Below are 18,460 nucleotides of genomic sequence, written 5' to 3'. Positions count from 1 at the left end.
TCAGAAAATAGGCCACGCCCACCGGATGTTGACATCAGATTTTTTGAGGGGCCAGACTAGGATCACTCACAAGAAGTTTCGTGAGGATATCTTTAGAAATGATGAAATGGGAGGCAAACGTAAGGCCACGGCGGTACGCCTGACTTCGCCGCGCCGCCACAGCCCCGCCCTCTGCCGAAAATTCCCATAAAGTGACGCCAAGCAACCCCCACTTGTCTTGAGTTACCAGCTACAAATTTGTGGTGATTAAGTGAAATGGGGCAATTTGGGACCTTTCACAGTAAAACTTGACCTTTTTGGTCCTGAGGGGGCGGGGCTTGTGTGATGTCATCATCCGACCATTCAATTTACTTTGTGGGTGGATGACAAATGACCACAGAAAGTTTGGTAACTCCATTCCATTCATTTATGAAGTTATAGCTATTTAAAAAATTTTGGCGAGTAGTCAAACTTCGAGGCCTGGCCCCGCCCATTCAGTATTTACGAAAAGTCAATTTTATTGTCTCATTTTGTTCGCCCATCCCTTCTGAGCAATTTTCCACCACTTTTGAGATGATCCTGCGAAAAATGATCGAGCAATCCAATCAGAAACGGACCCTAAAAACGGCAAAAACGGCTAAAAATCGCCATTTCAACCCAAAATGGCCGACTTCCTGTTTGATATTGACCATGCTTGCAAGAGACTTTTCTGTGCGGACTGTTGAGTACTACAAGTGTACCAAATTTCATAACTGTACGATAAACTAAGCTTTATGGAGAGGTTTTTTTTTCACTTTCTAGGGGGCGCTGTTCAGCCATTTTCTTTGCGATTTTTTTGGGACCTTTAAAATATCAAAATTTTCACCAGGCCTGACAAGTGTGCAAAATATTGTGAGTTTTGGGGTATGTTAAGGTCCCCAAAAAGCCGTTCAAAGTGGCACCGGAATAATAAATAAAAAAGAATAAACAGAGCAAAAACAAGAGGCCTTCGCAGCGCTTTCGCTGCTCGGGCCTAATCAAGAGATCTTTGATAAAATCCCACAACAGGTGAAATTTGGCTTAGCTCACTGTGGCGTTCATAGTGTAAGCGTCATTAAGAATCACAAAGCACCCTTCTGTTGAGAGAAAAGCTACGTGCCAGACTTTGATGTGTCCAGCCATATTCCAGAGGACAAGCGTTTGCTGAACAGAGGCCAACTTGTGAGACAACACCGGGTCTTTGAGAGACAAAAGAGACGAGAAGCACCGGTCTCGGGCAGTAGAGCTAAGCTGATAACCAAGTGATCCTCTGATTGACTGAAGCCCGACGCTTTTCACTTTAAAGTGTTTTAGTTTGCATGAAATACACTCAGAACATGACTAGAAAGACGTTATTTCAAATGGGAGTTAAAGATAATTGTGTCACATGACTATTATTTTCAAGAAGTGAGACATTCCAATGGCCTGACTGTCTTGGGAAACACACGGCACACATGTCTTAACCTGACATCATCCCTTTTCTTGCCTCTCCCCTTAGGAGGATCCACACACAGCTCTTGTTCTCCGACAAGAGCTGTGTGTTGGGCGGCACCACGGGACCAGCGAACCCCAGATAGTCGCACTCTATCGCTGGATACTAAAGAGCTCATCGTGAGATAGCGCGCTCCCTCACTGTCAACCACACCACCAGAAATGAGGTTAAATGGCACTATCACACCGAGTGGGAGCCTCTTCTATTTTTATTAAAGGTGCTGACAGATTCTATTCTTTAGAGAGAGGATCTGTAATTCTTGGAAAGGATTATAACAAACCAATGACACTTCTTCAGGAATTCCTTTTATTGTTTTGTTTTAGTACGTTTGTGTTATTCTGGGGAAATGGGAAATGTTTACAAGTCACCTCAATCTAAGACATACTTCAGGTGGTTAAGTTTAGTGTAAAACGGCTGCTAATAATAAGGAAGGGCCTGCTCGCCCTTGATTTCTTTGATGTAATGACCCTTTAAACAGCACTTGTTGAAGTAGATTTTAAACATTCTGAAATTCCTCCCTCTGGGGGAATTCTTTGATACCCACAACCGTGGTAACTAAACAGGCCTCCTTATCTCCCACCATCTTTTTCCATTGAGTCATTTTGTTGTTGTGGGAAAACCTGCACAGTTCAGTGTAACATCACCTTTTAATCACTTGTGTTTAAAAAAAAAACTAAAGAAAAACACAATTTAGAGCAGTTTTCTGAGGTAAAGGGGGTTCATGCAGTCTGCATTGCCTGGTTGTACTTTTAGGCGTTTTAAGTTAAAATCTCACTAATGTTTAGCAGGATCAGAAAGCTATTATTCTCCTGATTATAGCAAGACAAGAAAATAAAAAAATTAAACCCAAATACTGGAACATAGTTAAAATTCAACACTTCCCAGAAAGAACCCGAGTGTCAAAATATGACTCACCTAGCAGCTGGACCCCCCTGGTGAGACCGTAGACGTCTATGAGAGCCCAGAGAGGCTCCCCCACATGTATGCCGCTGAAGAACAGCATGGTACTGGAGTTGTTGATGCGGTAAAAAACTCTGCCCTTCTTATCCACCCAAAAGGAGATGACATTCCCTTCATTGGAGAGTTCCTCTGGCAGGGCTTTTGCCCAGAAGCCACTCTGGGAGACCAGGTCGGGGCAGGCGTACTTGGGCAAAGTGTCCGGATTGATCCTCGATGGGTCTTTGGATGTGAAACCAAGACGTAGAGCACCACTCCAGCAGCACTGCTTCTTAGTTATCTAGAGAGGACGTATTCTAAGTTAATAAAGAAACTCAAATTAAGATAAATCTTTAAATATAATATTTGTTCCATGAATTACAATTAATAACTAGCATTTGGGACCGGATTTATTTCCATGAAGGCCCCACCTGTGCTGCTGATTAATTAATTTACTTTAAATCAAGATTTATTCTTGTTTTATTTTCCCACCCTCATCAATTATAATTACACACATCCACATAAATGAGCCATCTTTTTCTTAGAGCAAGACACAAAGTTTAAAGATTTACGAGTGCAATGAGTACCAAAGCTTTGGTTTGTACTTCTTACGTTAAAAAATCCTATTGGATTTTTGAAGGAACTCAAAGTAAACACTGAGCATTATTACTAATCTGATGAATCAAACTGTGTTCACGTTTTGTCAAATGTATGTTAGAAGACAATTTATTAGGGATGCAACAGATGATCACTGACGACTCGACACGCACATGGTCCGCGGATCGCTCACGTGGAGGGTCGAGGCGCCACCTGTTCAATCCAAATGAGAAAATTACAGCAGTGGTCATGGCGGAGGAGAAGAGAAGCTTGAAAAACCACCCACATCGTTTAGGTCGCATGTATGGGAGCATTTTGGCTTCCTTGTAAAATATAATGATGAAAAAAATGGCAAAGGAATACAAATGCGCGTGTGCCTCGTCTGACGGCCCAGCGCCGCTCACACGTGGGGGGATGGGGGTGGGGGGGCACGCGTAAAATGCCCGGGACAATTATCACATCGACGTGGTGGGACCTCTAAATATTGTTGGGGACAGATCTCGTAAAAGAGGAGGAAAGAATAAAACTTGCATCAAAAAGGTGAGGAAATGAGTGAAAGCAGGCTATGCAGGGAGAAAGTATACAATGGCAAGCTGTTTAAACATTTAATCAGCAATCGGACATCCCTGTAATTCTTATTTTTATTGCAAGTTGCATATTAAGCAGAAAATGTTGTACTAAGTGTTCTACTACATAAAGAGAGCAAAGCTATTTGTTTTTTCTTTTCTTTCTGCTGATCTGGAAAATGATCCGATTCGCGACTGAAAACAGCGACCCAATCCGAACCGTGGCTTTTTTGATCCGTTGCACCACTATAATTTATGTTTATGTTTATTTATTTAGCAGATGCTTTCATCCAAAGCGACATACAATTTTTAACTTGTAGGGCACGTTGTGATCTGTAGGGGAAACTGGAGTAACCGGAGGAAACCCACGCATGCATGGGGAGAACATGCAACTCCACGCAGAAAGGCCACAGCCCAGTTTCGAACCTGCAACATTCTTGCTGCGAGGCAACAGTGCTAACAACTGCGCCACCATGCAGCCTTTATTAACAACACAACAAATGCTAACTCTTAGTTATTTGGGTTTTCAAAGGCCCTTTGCATTAATTATCATCCTACAGATTTTAATTATAATTTCTCTATAAATTTGGTACATTTTTTGCACAATGAAATTCCAACTTATTGTTATAAAACCCATCCTGGACGTACGCCACTACTAAAGACTTTCTTGTTCTCCATCAAACAGAAGATAGTGCAAACAACTGAACAAGACATGAAGACATTGTTGACATTAAAAATCAAATGGTGAGTTTTGCTTTCATTAAAACCTGGAACTTCCTTTTACACCAACTCCAGCATGGCAGACCTTGAGCATTCTGTCAGTTTTCAAGGTGAGTTTATTAGATTTCACCCTACGTTTCCTGGAGCATGTCCCACAAGACGGACTGCTGGGGTTGTCCTCCGTACCACCTGGTCAAGTTTCTCCCACAGCAGGCTTCAACCCAGATACCAGCTACTTCATTAGGATCTCAATTCCTGCTGCATGCTAGCTCTTTAAACACTGCTGGCACATTTTGCATGTGTTTGTGTTATTTTCCTGCTGCAAGATGAAACTGGACCCTGTCCACATGCATGTTTTTGCAGAATCTTATGGTTTGTTAGCCTGGCAAGCCATCCATTGCATGTGAATATAGTCCAGCCACGACCCAAAAGCAGAGCTCAGACATAGAGGCACAATCTATACTTGTTTTTCAGTCTCTGAAAATAATTGGACAGAGCAACAAATAATGTGACATTGTCACTACAATGAAAATGAGTCAAAACAAACTTAAGTACCTCTATCTGCTGATGTCTCAAAGAAAAGCCCAAGACTAAATCATCCAAAGTCGATTCAAATGTCATTTCAAATGAGCACCATGATTGTTGTTTTGCAATTCTGCAATTCTGCGTAAAAAAGAAGCTATGACGTGATGGTGCTAAGCCTGCCCAGTGTCTCTCCACAAACGTAAAGTGCTGTGATTTGCCCAGCTTACTTTTAGCTGAGAAAATGGTAAACCTGCTCAGGCTACAGTGGAGCGTGACTAGACTAGCCTGCAGAGAAAAATGTTTTTATTCTGCTATGGTTTGTTCAGATTTCCAGGCTAATGGTTTCTTCCACTCTGCACAAATCTCCCAATGTATCACTTAACCCCCCAAACCATCATGTTTTCTAATGAATATTTAACATCTTATAGTCTTAAAAAGGATCTGCAGCCATAGATGGAGGCAGATGCAAGGGACTGATAGTCACTGATATTGTGCAAAAATGTTGAGGAGGGTTAGGCAGTCCTGGTCCTGGGGTACCACGATCCAGCATGTTTTAGCTCCAACACACCTAATTGATTGGTTGATTCACCTGTTCACCAAGTTATCAAGCTCTACAGAAGCCTGTCAATAACCTTCTGATGTAAATAAGGTGTGTTGGAACAGGTAAAAACTAAAATATGCTGGATAGCGGCACTCCAGGACCAGCACTGCCTATCCTGAAGTAAAGTACTGTAAATCCTCTAATATTGGCCTGTATTCAATTAACGGCCGGATATCACATTTTGGCCGCGGTCGGAGTCGGCGGATGGGAATAATGGCCGTTTTTTTTATTGTGTCCGGGTGGAATGTGGTAAGAGGCAAGTACCACAGGGGGGCGGTTGTGTCATCTGTCTCACTTTTGATTTGCCAGTGATAGACCACGGGGGTAACTTTAACCATGGCAGGTGCGGAGACGAAGAGGAGGCGAAAATTTGATATCAAGTACAAAGAGAACGTGCTGATTATGCTGCAGAACACTCTGGGGAGCAAGCTGCTAAACGTTTTAACATCGACCCATCAAACTTACTACAAATACATTTGTAACATTGATAAAGCACTGTTCCTCAACATTGAAAGGAGCCAGTTGAGGTGACTTGGGCATCTGGTCAGGATGCCTCCCTGGTGAGGTTTTGCTGGCACGTCCAACCGGGAGGAGGCCTAAAGGGAGGCCCAGGACACGCTGGAGGTACTATGTATCTCAGCTGGCCAGGGAACACCTTAGGATTCCGCCAGACGAGCCATCCCAAGTGGCTGGGGAGAGGGAAGTCTGGGCCTCCCTGCTTGAGCTGCTGACCCCACGACCTGACCCCAGATAAGCAGATGAAAATAGATTGTTGGACATTGATACATTCTATAAATGTGTAAACTGTCTCAAGATGTCCATTTGCATTTAGTCCCATTCCCATTTAGTTCCAGTGAAATAAAGCCTGGGGCACACCAGAGCCGCTGAACGCTTCTTGGAAAGTCGCACGATAGTCACAACATCACACGGGACGTGAAAACAGGAAGCTTATATTGTTTATATGTGATCAGACTTGCCGTCGTGTTTTGTGAGACTTTAATTTACAAAAAATGGGTAAGTTTGTCACAAAGTGGAAAAGTTTTGGATTGAGTTTAAGTTGCATGATTTGTGTTTCATTATTGTTGACATGCTTTTGTGTTTTGAATGGTCTTTCCCTTTGTGGTACCTCCCAGAGACACTAATTTGAACAAATGGGAACAGGTGTGGAATGCCCACAGGTGCAATGGACTCATAAAACGAGGTGTAAAAGGAACTGAGGAAAGAGTCCAGGAGAGCAGCAGACACCAGAGAGACATGCATGAGGCCTGATTGAGAGCAAGAGACGCACCCTGGATGTCTCTGGCATGGAAATGAACGCCCGACCACCCGGAATGCAGATTGGCACCTGGAGCACCGTCCCAGGATGTGGACATGCGGCCAAGTGTGGAGGACTGTGGGTTGCCCTCTTCTCACCCATGTGAGTGGCGCAATTTTGGTGCTGGTGCCTCTGTGTCTTGTTAGGGCCTTGGGCCGATGAGGGCATGATGTGTCTAAGGAGCGGAGCTGTGCCAGGGGGCTACAGAGAGACCAGCAGTGCGTGCAGCAGCCAGCGGACACCGCTGGAGCCATGGTAGCAGCACAGACGGGTTGCTGCAGGAGGTCAACTGTGCCTGACAGCCAAAGAACAAGGTGGAGCAGACTGCATCCCAGCTACGTGGGTCAACACGGTCAGTTGGAGCCAAGAGGTGGCTCCTTGTACTGGACACCGTCCCGCCCCTGGTGATGCACAGGATGTTTTAGGCTGTTTTTAGGACTGCTTTAATGATTTTACTCCTTCACCCTTTGAAGACTGGAACTTTTAGCATTGTCCTTGCTCCTCCCAATAAATTATCTATTTTAGTCATCAGTGGTTCCCCTGCCTGTTCTCTGGACCACCTGAGTCGCTTGTCCCCCCTTGTATCCAGAACCTGCAGCCGTGGTCGGCTGTTGTGGGGTGATAAGTACACCATTTATTAGAACACTTTAAGATCAATAGTACTTTAAAGTGATCAAAACTGTGGCTGGGTTGGTGCCCTCAAGCCGTTCCGTGTCATAATGTCTGTTGTAAAGTACTCCACAATGCTGTAAACAGCCTCGGTGTATCAAAAGATGTGAGTTATATCACAAGAGCAATGCAAATAATGATTTTTCATAGAAACAAAACTGATTGCAGCTGGGTGTAAAAAAGTCTTCATTGTTTCTGAGATATTTGGACCAAAAGAAAGTGATTTCTCATCACGAGTGCCAAAGCACAAATCTGACTAAAAACAACAGATCTGTCTCTAACTCGCCAACACCAGTTACTTTGGTATTTTTATCACCTGCAAACACTTTTATCTTTTGACCCTGTCAGCTTTTTCTCTGCGCAAGATAACAGAACCCCTCATATGGCAGCGCTCGCCCTGCTCTCTCACTTTTGAGACGTAGATGGCCTGATAGGTGAAGTGGAAACTTGTTCTGAGCTGCCGCTGCTTTGGCCCACACAAGAGCGCAGAGAGAGAAAAGAAAGAAATCCAAACAGAAGGGCAAAGATGAAGAGATGGGATCAGAGAGAGGAAAAATGAAAACCTACTGACTGAGTGGGAGGTACAAACCTCAGAGTTACCATCTCATTCCTAGACTGCACTCATTAATTTACAAAGCATGTAACTTCATAAAGCTGATACTGGAATATCTTGTCTTTAAAAGAAAAAAAATGGTGCAGATTTGAGATAAACTAGTTTCTCGGATGCAGAAACAGTGTGTTTACCTTTAGTCGGACTTGCTCGTAAACAGCAATGGGTCTATTGCTGAAGGTGATGGCATTACAGAAGCTGGCCTGTCTCTTGACGGTTCTCTGGGACATGTCCATGATGATCTGTGAACCCTTGGTGCTGGGATGGAAGAGCAGAGGAAAGGAGGACAAATTCCCACACACCTGGATGGGCAGGCAGCGCTTCGGCTTGTGATGGCATCGATGGGATGTTGAAGGAAATGGCCCGTTTAGGGAATCTATAGAGAAAATGATAGTGTTTTAATGCTTCTCTACATTGTTCAGATTTGATTAGACAGCTTGCATGACAGGTAACTTATCTTTAATGAAAAATGACAGCTTGAGATTGTGACCTGCTGTCATTTTCACTCCGATACAATCCCTGCTCCTGCAGCAACTTGTTAGGTAAAGACACAAAATAGTTTAACGATCAGGTTCTGTTTGTAGTTCATAGAGAAGACAAGCCAGACCACTTGTAAACGTGAGGAAAGTGCAAGGCGAATTACATGTTAAATGCTCTTGAATGGGAAAAAAATTGCATCACAAGGACTTAATAGCTCCCTTGGTTTTAGAGTCAAGTTAAAAACACAGCTGTGAGAAGTTTACTCGTTGAATTACTGAATTTTCCACTATTTGCTAAACAGACGTGTGTGTGAGTGTGTTTCATTTACTTGTTTTATTTTGTGAAACTTTGCACAATGCAGCAATAGAACCAGAAAGGATGGATTAAAGATTTGATATCAGTTAGTGCTTTTACACGTGCATCAAAAAACTGAACTATTGCCCTAAATAGATGGACGTTTTCTTTTTTTATGCATGTAAACTTGTTAGATTGGAAGGGGAACTGGTTCTAATCGAGCTGAGGCTCCCAGGTAATGCGGTGGGAACCCGACTTCATCTGCATGTAAACAGTTCAGTCCAGCTTACCGGTAACTGCCGAAAGTGACGAGACCACCGAAGCAGTCTTCTGATAATATCACCATCACAATGTTACATGTGCAACACCATCAAACAGTACAGTATGTACCAAATAATATGTGCTGCAGGGTTGTTGTTGTCCATTAATAATACCATTCTGTTTTATTGCGTCTGCTTCATTCCCGCCAGCATTTGTTTTTCTATTTGTATTCACATAAGCTAACCAAAAGAATGTTGACATGAAAGGACGCATGTCACCACCTGCCACACCAGAGTGGAACCAACTACATTTGAGAGTTTGGTTTTCTAACTGACAACTGTAAACTAAGATAAAAGCTGCCAGTTTCCAACCTCAGATCAACCTAGAGCGACTTATGTGCATGTAAACACACTGAAAATTGCAATTATCCCTCGTTCACACCAAGTACGGTTTTCATACAGATTCCGAACGGACTGCCATTCCCACTGGCTCTGGATTGATTGCACAACATTTTTGAAAATGTGCTTGTGAGTTCACGCAATAAATCAATATATAGAGGAAATGGTAATCAAAAGCCACAGACATTCACTTACATTGTTTATGCTAAGCTAAAGTAAACATAATGCTGCCAGAATAGGGGTGTTTCTGAATGACAAGGAAATATGTCTTGGTCCTGCCCCGGTTGCCTTGGAGATATGTCATCAGGAATTGCCAAGGTGTGTTCCAATGATCATGTTCTGCAGAAGCGTCTGTTCTCCATTTGTTGTCTCTATTGGGGATCACAAATCAAAGCGGATTACATGACATGTGGGGTCCCCCAAGGCTCAATTCTAGGATCACTACTCAATTCTAGGATCACTATTCTTTAATGTCTATATGCTCCCCCTGGGTCAGGTCACATTTAATAACAACATTGCCTATCACAGCTATGCTGATGACACCCAGATCTACCTAGCCCGATCACCTAGTGACCATCGTCCACTGGACTCACTCTGTCAGAGCCTAGAGCAAGTAAACAACTGGATGCAGTCAAACTTCCTTCAGCTAAACAAAGACAAGACTGAAGTTATTGTCTTTGGCATAGAATGGATGTTATTGCTCAGCTGGACTCCAGGGGAATAAAGACAAAGACCGAGGTTAGAAATCTTGGTGTTATTACGGACTCAAACCTGAGCTTCTCTGGACATATTAAGGCTTTAACTAAATCAGCGTTTTATCACCTTCATCAATTATCAAGAGTCAGAGGTCCCATGTCCAGACCAGACTTAGAGAAACTCATTCATGCTTTTATTTCTAGTCGGCTGGACTGCTGCAATGGTCTCCTAACTGGTATTTCCAAAAAAGCTGTGAAGCTTGTTCAGAATGCTGCTGCTAGAGTCTTAACAAGAACTATGAGAACGGAACACATCACTCCTGTTCTTAGAACTCTACACTGGTTACCAGTAAACTACAGAATAAATTTCAAAGTGCTCCTACTAGTTTATAAATCACTCAATGGCATGGGGCCAAATAACATGTCAGATCTCATCCCTATATGTACACCCAATAGGGCGTAGAGATCATTAGAAAACAATCAGCTGGTAGAACCACGGGTCAGAACCAAACAAGGTGAAGATGCTTTTAGCTACTATGCTGCTCACATATGGAATCAGCTCCCCCAGGACCTCAGATCTGCCCCAACCCTAATGTTGTTTAAAACAAAACTTAAAACCCTAATGTCCTCATCAGCCTTTGTATGAATCGTTTCTTATGCTGCATCACCTCCACTGTAATCTGTGATGTAATAGCTCAACCTTAATTCTGTCTTTTCCTTTTAGCTCTTAATTATAATTTTATCTGTGTATATTTTTTGTTTGTATTCTCGTGTTTGCTGTTGTGCCATTTAATGCTAATTGTAAAGCACATTCAACTGCCCCTGTGCTTGAAATATGCTATATAAATAAAGCTGCCTTGCCCCGCCAGCTAACCAAGGATTCATGGGAGATGTCTTGTAGCCTGGCCTTGTTCAAAAATTTCCCAGAATGCAGTGAGACATTTTCAGAAGGATGGTGGATCAGGAGCCAGCAGCTACTTTGGGAACAAATTTCCAGTAAGTCAACTAATTGTAGCTATCGAGTTGATATCTAAACATTTTTGATCCAAAGCAGTTATCTATGGTTGGTTAGTTGCTTAGTAGTTGGTTCAGTGGCTAGCAGGCAGTAACTTGCTTACATACTTAATTTAACACATATATACACAGTTAAAAAGTAAAAGGCTTGTTCTATATTGAAACTTATACATATAAAATATAACTTTACCTCACGTGTCACGTGACGTGACCGCCGCGGGAGCCGCAGTCACGTGAGGTAAGTCTGTTCCATGTTTTCATTAACCAACGAAGGACAGTGTCCTCGTAAACAAGGCGCCTGGCCTTGAGAAACACTCTAGGAGAATGCTGTTTCCCACTTATCTAACTCTGGGGAATATGGTAACAGAAAAAAATTCACTTAGGAGTGAAATATCCCTTTTATGGCTGACATTGATTTAGGTCTATTATATATAATAATCTATTGTATGCAAATTTCTTATTTTATATTACATATTTCGGATCTTGAAAATTGTCTTCCTGAAAGTAAAAAATAAAACCTCTGACCAGAAGATATGCTATAAATATAGCACTACACAAATAGAGTGAATTCCTATTGTTTTAGTGCACCTCTACATCAGCTGACTCATACAATCCAAAGCTACTCAATAACACTGATGTGCAGCTATTTTTTGAACAGTTTTTCTTTCAGGTTTATTTTTTGAGTATTAGTCATGAGAGCAGCAGGGATACGCATTTGCGACTCAGAAAGATAAAACTAAAATAGGTTCCTGCTGGCATATCTAAATGTTCTTCTTTTGAGTTGTTTGTCAGAGGAAGCTGTGCAGTCAAACAGGTACACAGTGAGTCACTTTGTGATTTTATTTTCCCATGAGAAAATAGGAAAATAGGAGTTCCAGCTTGCATCATCGCATAACAGAGCCAAGCGTCTGCATCCTAGAAGGTTTACAGAGATAACAAGTTTTCAAAGGCATCTTAAGGCTCATTTCTCAGAGACTCCCTTATTTTTGGATCAACTCTCCCTTTTCTTGTTTCCTCTTAAAAGTGAAACACCAAGGCCACTGTGGTTTAGTGGAGGAGGGTTTTTCTCACAGACTTTGGGCTCTCGTTAACAAAAAAGCAGACATGAAAACTAATAAACAACAATATGTATCTCATCTGGTCTTTTCATCGTTTCATTCGAGACTGTTTCGCTGCTTCAATCACTTAATTACGTTCAAAGCATCAGTAAATCTGTTCGATCTCATACATTTGGAAGTGAATAAATCAAGCCTAATTATCACTTCTGCAGTCGTTGGGAACAGTTTGTATTTTCACACCTAAACTTGAGAGACTGTGGAGGAGCTGTTTATCAGAGAAATATAACCGACTGTAGCTATTCTTACATCCCCACGGTTGACTCAGAAGAGTCAAGAAAGAACGGAAATTAATTAAGGATGTCAGAACTGGAAACTGTGTGACGTGTGAAGTTTGTTGTGACATTGCAGCACGGAGACAAAAGCTTTGACATTAGACGAGTGCCTGAAACTAAACAAGAGTATCTGTGGAGCATTTTAACTACAAACTTCTGCAAAGTCTCTGTCTTTGAGTCACAATTAGAGAAGTTCTGCCAAGTTTCTGTGTTGAGAACAGTCTATTTGTTAAGCTCTCTGCATACTCTTATTATGGCAGAACAATGCTGAGTTATGTGGTCTTAAATGAAGTCATAACAAATCCTCAACCATATTGTGTCCACGATGTCAGGACAGACGCGGTGTCTTCAGGAAAATACAATAGAACCCCATTGTGCTCCTTCGATAAAGCGTGAAACAGAATAGAGTATTTCCTGTGAGACTCGAAAACACAAGACCCCTGCAGACAGAAAATACAGTTTTACGCTTTACCATCTAACAAGATAGCTCTATTTCTGATGTTATTCTTGATATTTTATTTACTTTAAAACTGCATTCTTTCAACCAATTATCAAATAAACACTTTTATCCTGAAATTCCACTTTCCAATTTTCTGTAATTGACAGCTGGCAAGACTTAAAATCGCTCACATGTGTTTGGAAAGTCATGCAATTTCACAAAAGCCTTGGTTGGATAAAAGAGAGTTAGTCCACAGCTGTGCACAATCTTGCAGCCTTTGCTGCCATTAATTGAAGAGGACAGCGGGGACAGAGGACGGTGCTGGTTTTTGTCACCTGGCCTCCAACGTTCTAGAAGTTTAGGAGGCCCTAACGTGGTGTGACGTTAGCATCAAGGCTCATAAGACAAACACTCAAAGACGTGTGTGTTTCCACGTGCCTCTGGGATTACCCCACTTGTCCCTGAAAAGGCATGTGGATGCAAAAGGACTTTTTATTTATTATATAATTTGCTTTTGTAAAATTACCACTTATGGCCAAAGGAACGTTGAAGTTTTTACTTCAAAGATACAAGAAATTTTATAATTGGACCTAGATTGTAACCAATTAGAGCAACTTTCTGGTTTCGCTACGGTGCCTAAATGTTTGCGGGGGTGGATTCTGCTCAACAAAAAAAAAAAAATAAAAAAAATAAAATAAAAAAATAAAATACTACAGAAAAAATTGGTTCCTTAGCAGAAAACTGAAAAATAAATAATTAAATAAATAAATACATCAATACAAATAAAAATACTAATAAATTATATATATATATATATATATATATATATATATATATATATATATATATATATATATATATATATATATATATATATATAACACATACACTAAATGCTCAATGTCTTCTTAGGCAGAATGGAGAGTAACTTACATGAAAACACATGAAAATGTGCCATGATTCCAGCTTAGAGGGTTGTTTATGTGATCTAAGATAAAGTTAGTTTTGGCCGTGAACCAAAGTTCGATGCAACATCCAGTAGCCCAAACATACTGTAAAAGGTACTAAACAAACTAATGAACCCCTAAAATGGATCTAAATGGTTCTAATTTTATATATTTGAGGACTTAAAGATAAAGTTAATACAGGAAGCCAAGCTCTTGTAGCTCAGATGTATTACAAAGAAGCTGGCATACACCTTATGTAATACGTCATGTATGTTCGCCACATGATGCGGACTAAAATGAAGCGTCCTTGAGCAGGAGCCCTGTAACCTGACAGGGATTAAAGATGTTTACATATTCAGGGCTGTGACTGAGCTCTTGTCACAGGGCCAAGCATTTTCTAGCAGCCTCTCTGTCTGCACCTGTAATGTTATTTCACACCAGTGGCCACTACCATGGACAATGGGAAAAAAGATACAGATCTAAATGACCATTTTTTGTAGGCTGCTGCTCATGTTAATCATTTATCAGGTGACACCACGTCATCCAGTCACTAATCATGCTGTGTTTAAGTAAAGAAATTAAAGGCTCAAATTAAATCACTACAGTATATAAAATAGGCCAAAATGAATTCAAACAGCATTTCTACTTTTATTCAAACAGTTCATCCAAATTCAAACAGAAAAGTGACACAAATAATAACAGATCCCAGGGAATGATGCAAATTACTCATACATTTATAAACCAATTGCTCTAAAGTTAACTTAAATTGTCCCTGGTGAAAGGGGGCAGTATATACCTAAATCATTGAAAGCAAGCAATATTTTTGTGTTCGAGCAACGGATGGCTATTAGGGTCAAAAATTCTTGGGAGTAAAACCTCCAGCAAAAAGCACATCAGACTCATTTTCATCACTGGCGACGAGTGAAGAGATAAAGGTGTAAAACAAATGTTCATGAATGGCGAGAGTTTTGTAACTGTTGGTTACAAATCAATAAATGCATTTTGTCCTCACGGGCTCCTGTGGAAAGAAACATGGCGTCTAATATGAGTAACACAGAGACGTACACCTGCTCCTATGTATTTTAGACCTGATTTTTATATTTATATGTTACAACATATATTATATTTTCCAACAACTGGACATCATTAAATTCATTTTCAACATTTCGATGGATTTTTTTCCAGAGATTAACGGTAAAAACCACACATTGTCGTTTTAATCTTTGACTTTTGATTACTTGAATCTTGATATAAAACCTAATTTTTCTAAATGTTCAGCATTTAAAAAAGTGTTTGACAGGAATAATTTACAAAGAGCTTATAAATAAATCACAAGCATGAAAAATAAAGATCTAATTATGTTTTGTGACAAAATAATCTTTAAAATGCACATTTACTCTAAAACACGGCTGTAAAAATGTACTATTTCAAAGCACACATCTCTATTGAGGAAAAAACAATAAAACTGATCATTTAGATGTTGCAGGTGATTCAATTTCAACTTGACAGAGTTGTTCTACAACTTTTCTCACTTCTTTTAACTAGTTTTAAAAGAAAGAGGAAAACAAACTTGACATTGTTGAGAATTATCACATATTCCAAAGATATTGAGCATTTATATGCTTAGATATACTTATTTTTCTCCAATTTTGTTTCTATTTTTACCTAAATGATGCAAAACCCGCCCCCCTTTTTCACTTCTCGTTTATCCAAGGCAGAACAAACGCCATAAAGGTTCCACGCAAACGCGCATTCATCCCAGCCTCCAGAAACGAGCCCGGCTGTGGCTCCTGCTCCGGGGTACCAGCCAGGTGTTCTTACCGTAGAAGGTGTTCCTGGTGATCTGACCTCCCATGGCAGCTGGATGCAAGGTGCTTTCACGAGCTGGATCCACAGTACGCACGTTCAGCTGCGTGTTTTCCGCTGCCTCATTATGCCGACGGCACGCGGCTCATAACAAAAACAAATTACATACAACGGTATTTTCAGGCTGTCTGTTCCGGATCTCACCGATAAGCAGCAGCAGCAGCACGGATCTAAAGCGCCGCGTCTGTGTGAGCAGATCAGGCTGAAATTAACAGCGAAGGTGGTGGTGGAGTAGGTGGAGCTTCCCGGGATTATTACCGCTGTAGACACTAAAGACAGGACGCCAGGAGGGTTTACTGGAACCTTAAACGCCTTTGTTGGGATATATGTCATGTCTTGCTGCTGCATACATTCTATTTGTTTTATTTTAGTGTGAATTTTATCAACTTGCTATTACATACAGCACTTACTGAAAACCCTGTTTTATTTAATCTCTTAAACTGTGCTGGAACCTGAACAAATAAATGACTAATGTTTTTTTAATATATATAGAAAAGCCAGTTAAAAAAAAACTTCATCCCAGTCATTAAACTACTGAAAACACAGTTGCAGGAGATGTATTTGAATACATTTTAATTTTGTCAAAATGACCAGGCACACACTACTGTTATTGAGAGGCGTGTTCATTTATTTAGATTTTTATTTCTGTAAGAAGTTTATAAATAGTTAATTGCTTACCTGCAGTCAATAGCTCTTAGAGAAACCTCAGTTTGCAGAAATAGAGATGAATGAATTTGTAATGGCTTGTACTTACATAGTGCCTTCTAGAGCTGTGGTTACCAAAGAAGGGTTTAGGACCTTCAAGGGGTTCTACAAGATTACTCACTGAGGTGAGGTTAGTAAGATTTTTTTGGTAAAAATTACATTTTAAAAATCCCAACAACACAACCTAAAGTATAGTAAAAACCCAGCTTTTCCCCTACATAGGTCAGGTGTGGCGCTAAAATTCGAGCACCCCCCCCCCCCAAGGCCACCCCTTGGTGGCGCCCTTGCCGGTCAGGACTGCACGATTGAAGAAAAGCCTGCAATGAGCGATAACTGTTATTAATCGTATGATTACGATAGGACTTGCAATAAAAAACTGATACTTAACTCAAGAACAAAAAAAGGGGAAAAAATAAACATAACTTTTTTAATGGGTTAAAATATTATAAAAAATGGGAACATTTGTGATCAAAAGATGTGAGGAAAGGGAATGAACAAGACAAGGCAATCAGTGGATTCTGGTATAAGCAGAATCAGCAGAACAAAGCTAACTCAGGAGTTTGCTAGCCATCCACTTTAAGTGCCTTCCACCTAGAGGGCAGGCATCTAAGAACCCACCCGATTGGCCAAATGAGTAAAGGGCTCTATTTGATTTGTCAAAACCTTCAAGCTTCCATTTGAGTGGCAAAATGCATTATGTGTAGCAAACATTAGAGCTGACCATTCATTGTAGTTTTTTCTGTTATTTGCGACGGAGCATTTTGCGCATGCAGCTATCGTGATAATGGTACATTAGCAAAGTATTGTGCAGCCCTACCACCGGTCCCTCCGACCACCACCAGCAGGCAAGGACAGAACAGCAGATTTCCCTGTAGGGAGCTGGGACTGATCTTGCAACTCTCCAATTACCGCACTTTACCTCCTGAGCTGCTGCTGCTCCAAAGAACAGTTTTCCCCAAGACCAGTCTAGTTCAAATGAAGACACTGAATAATGTACAAGAACAAAAATCAATTCAAATAAGTAAACATGTAATTATTATTTGTAAATAATTGCTTCAAAGCTAATACCCTTCTCCTTTTTAGTAATTTTATGTTTTTGAAAATGTGTCCATGCATGTTGTGGAGTAAGACCAGAGCCATACAGCTAAGTTGGCCAAATAAAAAAGATTTAGCCAGTCAAATCATCCTATACATGTAAATACATGTATAGGATGATTTGGCCATGACCACTAGAAAGAGCTCTGATGTCTTTCAAACTCTTTCTGCATGCTACTGGACAGCACTATAGGACCAACCAGAGCAATGAACAATTTGGCCAAGTCAACCAGGCAATCCGCCAGGCAACGTTGAACAACGTTTTTTGACACAAGTACCTCTTTCTGCTCATCTCAAAGAAAAGCCAAGAAGAGTACAAAGTTGACACCAAAGTCGTTTCAAATGAGTGCCAATCTTAAACCGTTGCTATATTCGTAGTTCTTGCTCCATCTCAGCTCTGGTGCCAAGCACGACCAGTGTCTCTAAAAACATGGACCGCTGTTATTGGCCAGACCAAACATTTTTCAGGCTAATGGTACACCTGCTGAGGCTACAATGGAGCGCTGCTACTGCTATGTTTTGTCTAAATTCTCGGTTAATCATAAATAGTTAATTATGTATAATTCAGTGGTTGTGGCTCAATGTGTGGAAATGAGCTAGCTAGTTTATGACTTGGTATGTGAGTTTATGATTTTAATTATCTTCCAGCAGGAATAACTTTTAAATATTACATTTTTGAAAAAGTATACACACCTCTAAATATAGCATTTGCATGAGCATCTATGGAATACAGCCCGACTGCAGCTAAATGTTAGGTGATCTGTTTTCCCAAGCTGTGGCCAATCAGAGAGCTATCTCCAACAGATAACATAAATCCATTTCACAAGATTTAGTCTGTGACTGCATTC

The 18,460-nt window shown here is 40.8% G+C and overlaps 1 protein-coding gene across 1 annotated transcript in view; it reads right to left on the bottom strand.

Moving 5' to 3' along the window:
* LOC107376004 (E3 ubiquitin-protein ligase NEURL1) overlaps nt 1-15,987 on the bottom strand; it is a 49,993-nt gene extending 34,006 nt beyond the window's left edge. The window contains exons 1-3 of the mRNA XM_015944876.3: nt 15,768-15,987; nt 8,163-8,404; nt 2,405-2,726 (exon numbers count right to left, since the gene is read on the bottom strand). Of these exons, the coding sequence (XP_015800362.3) occupies nt 2,405-2,726; nt 8,163-8,404; nt 15,768-15,801 (598 nt within the window). The 5' untranslated portion in view covers nt 15,802-15,987. The remainder of the gene's footprint in view (nt 1-2,404; nt 2,727-8,162; nt 8,405-15,767) is intronic.
* Nucleotides 15,988-18,460: the final 2,473 nt, after the last annotated feature.

Source organism: Nothobranchius furzeri, chromosome 12 (assembly GCF_043380555.1).
Source record: "Nothobranchius furzeri strain GRZ-AD chromosome 12, NfurGRZ-RIMD1, whole genome shotgun sequence".
Classification (NCBI taxonomy): domain Eukaryota; kingdom Metazoa; phylum Chordata; class Actinopteri; order Cyprinodontiformes; family Nothobranchiidae; genus Nothobranchius; species Nothobranchius furzeri.
This window is presented reverse-complemented; position numbering and strand designations above follow the sequence as displayed.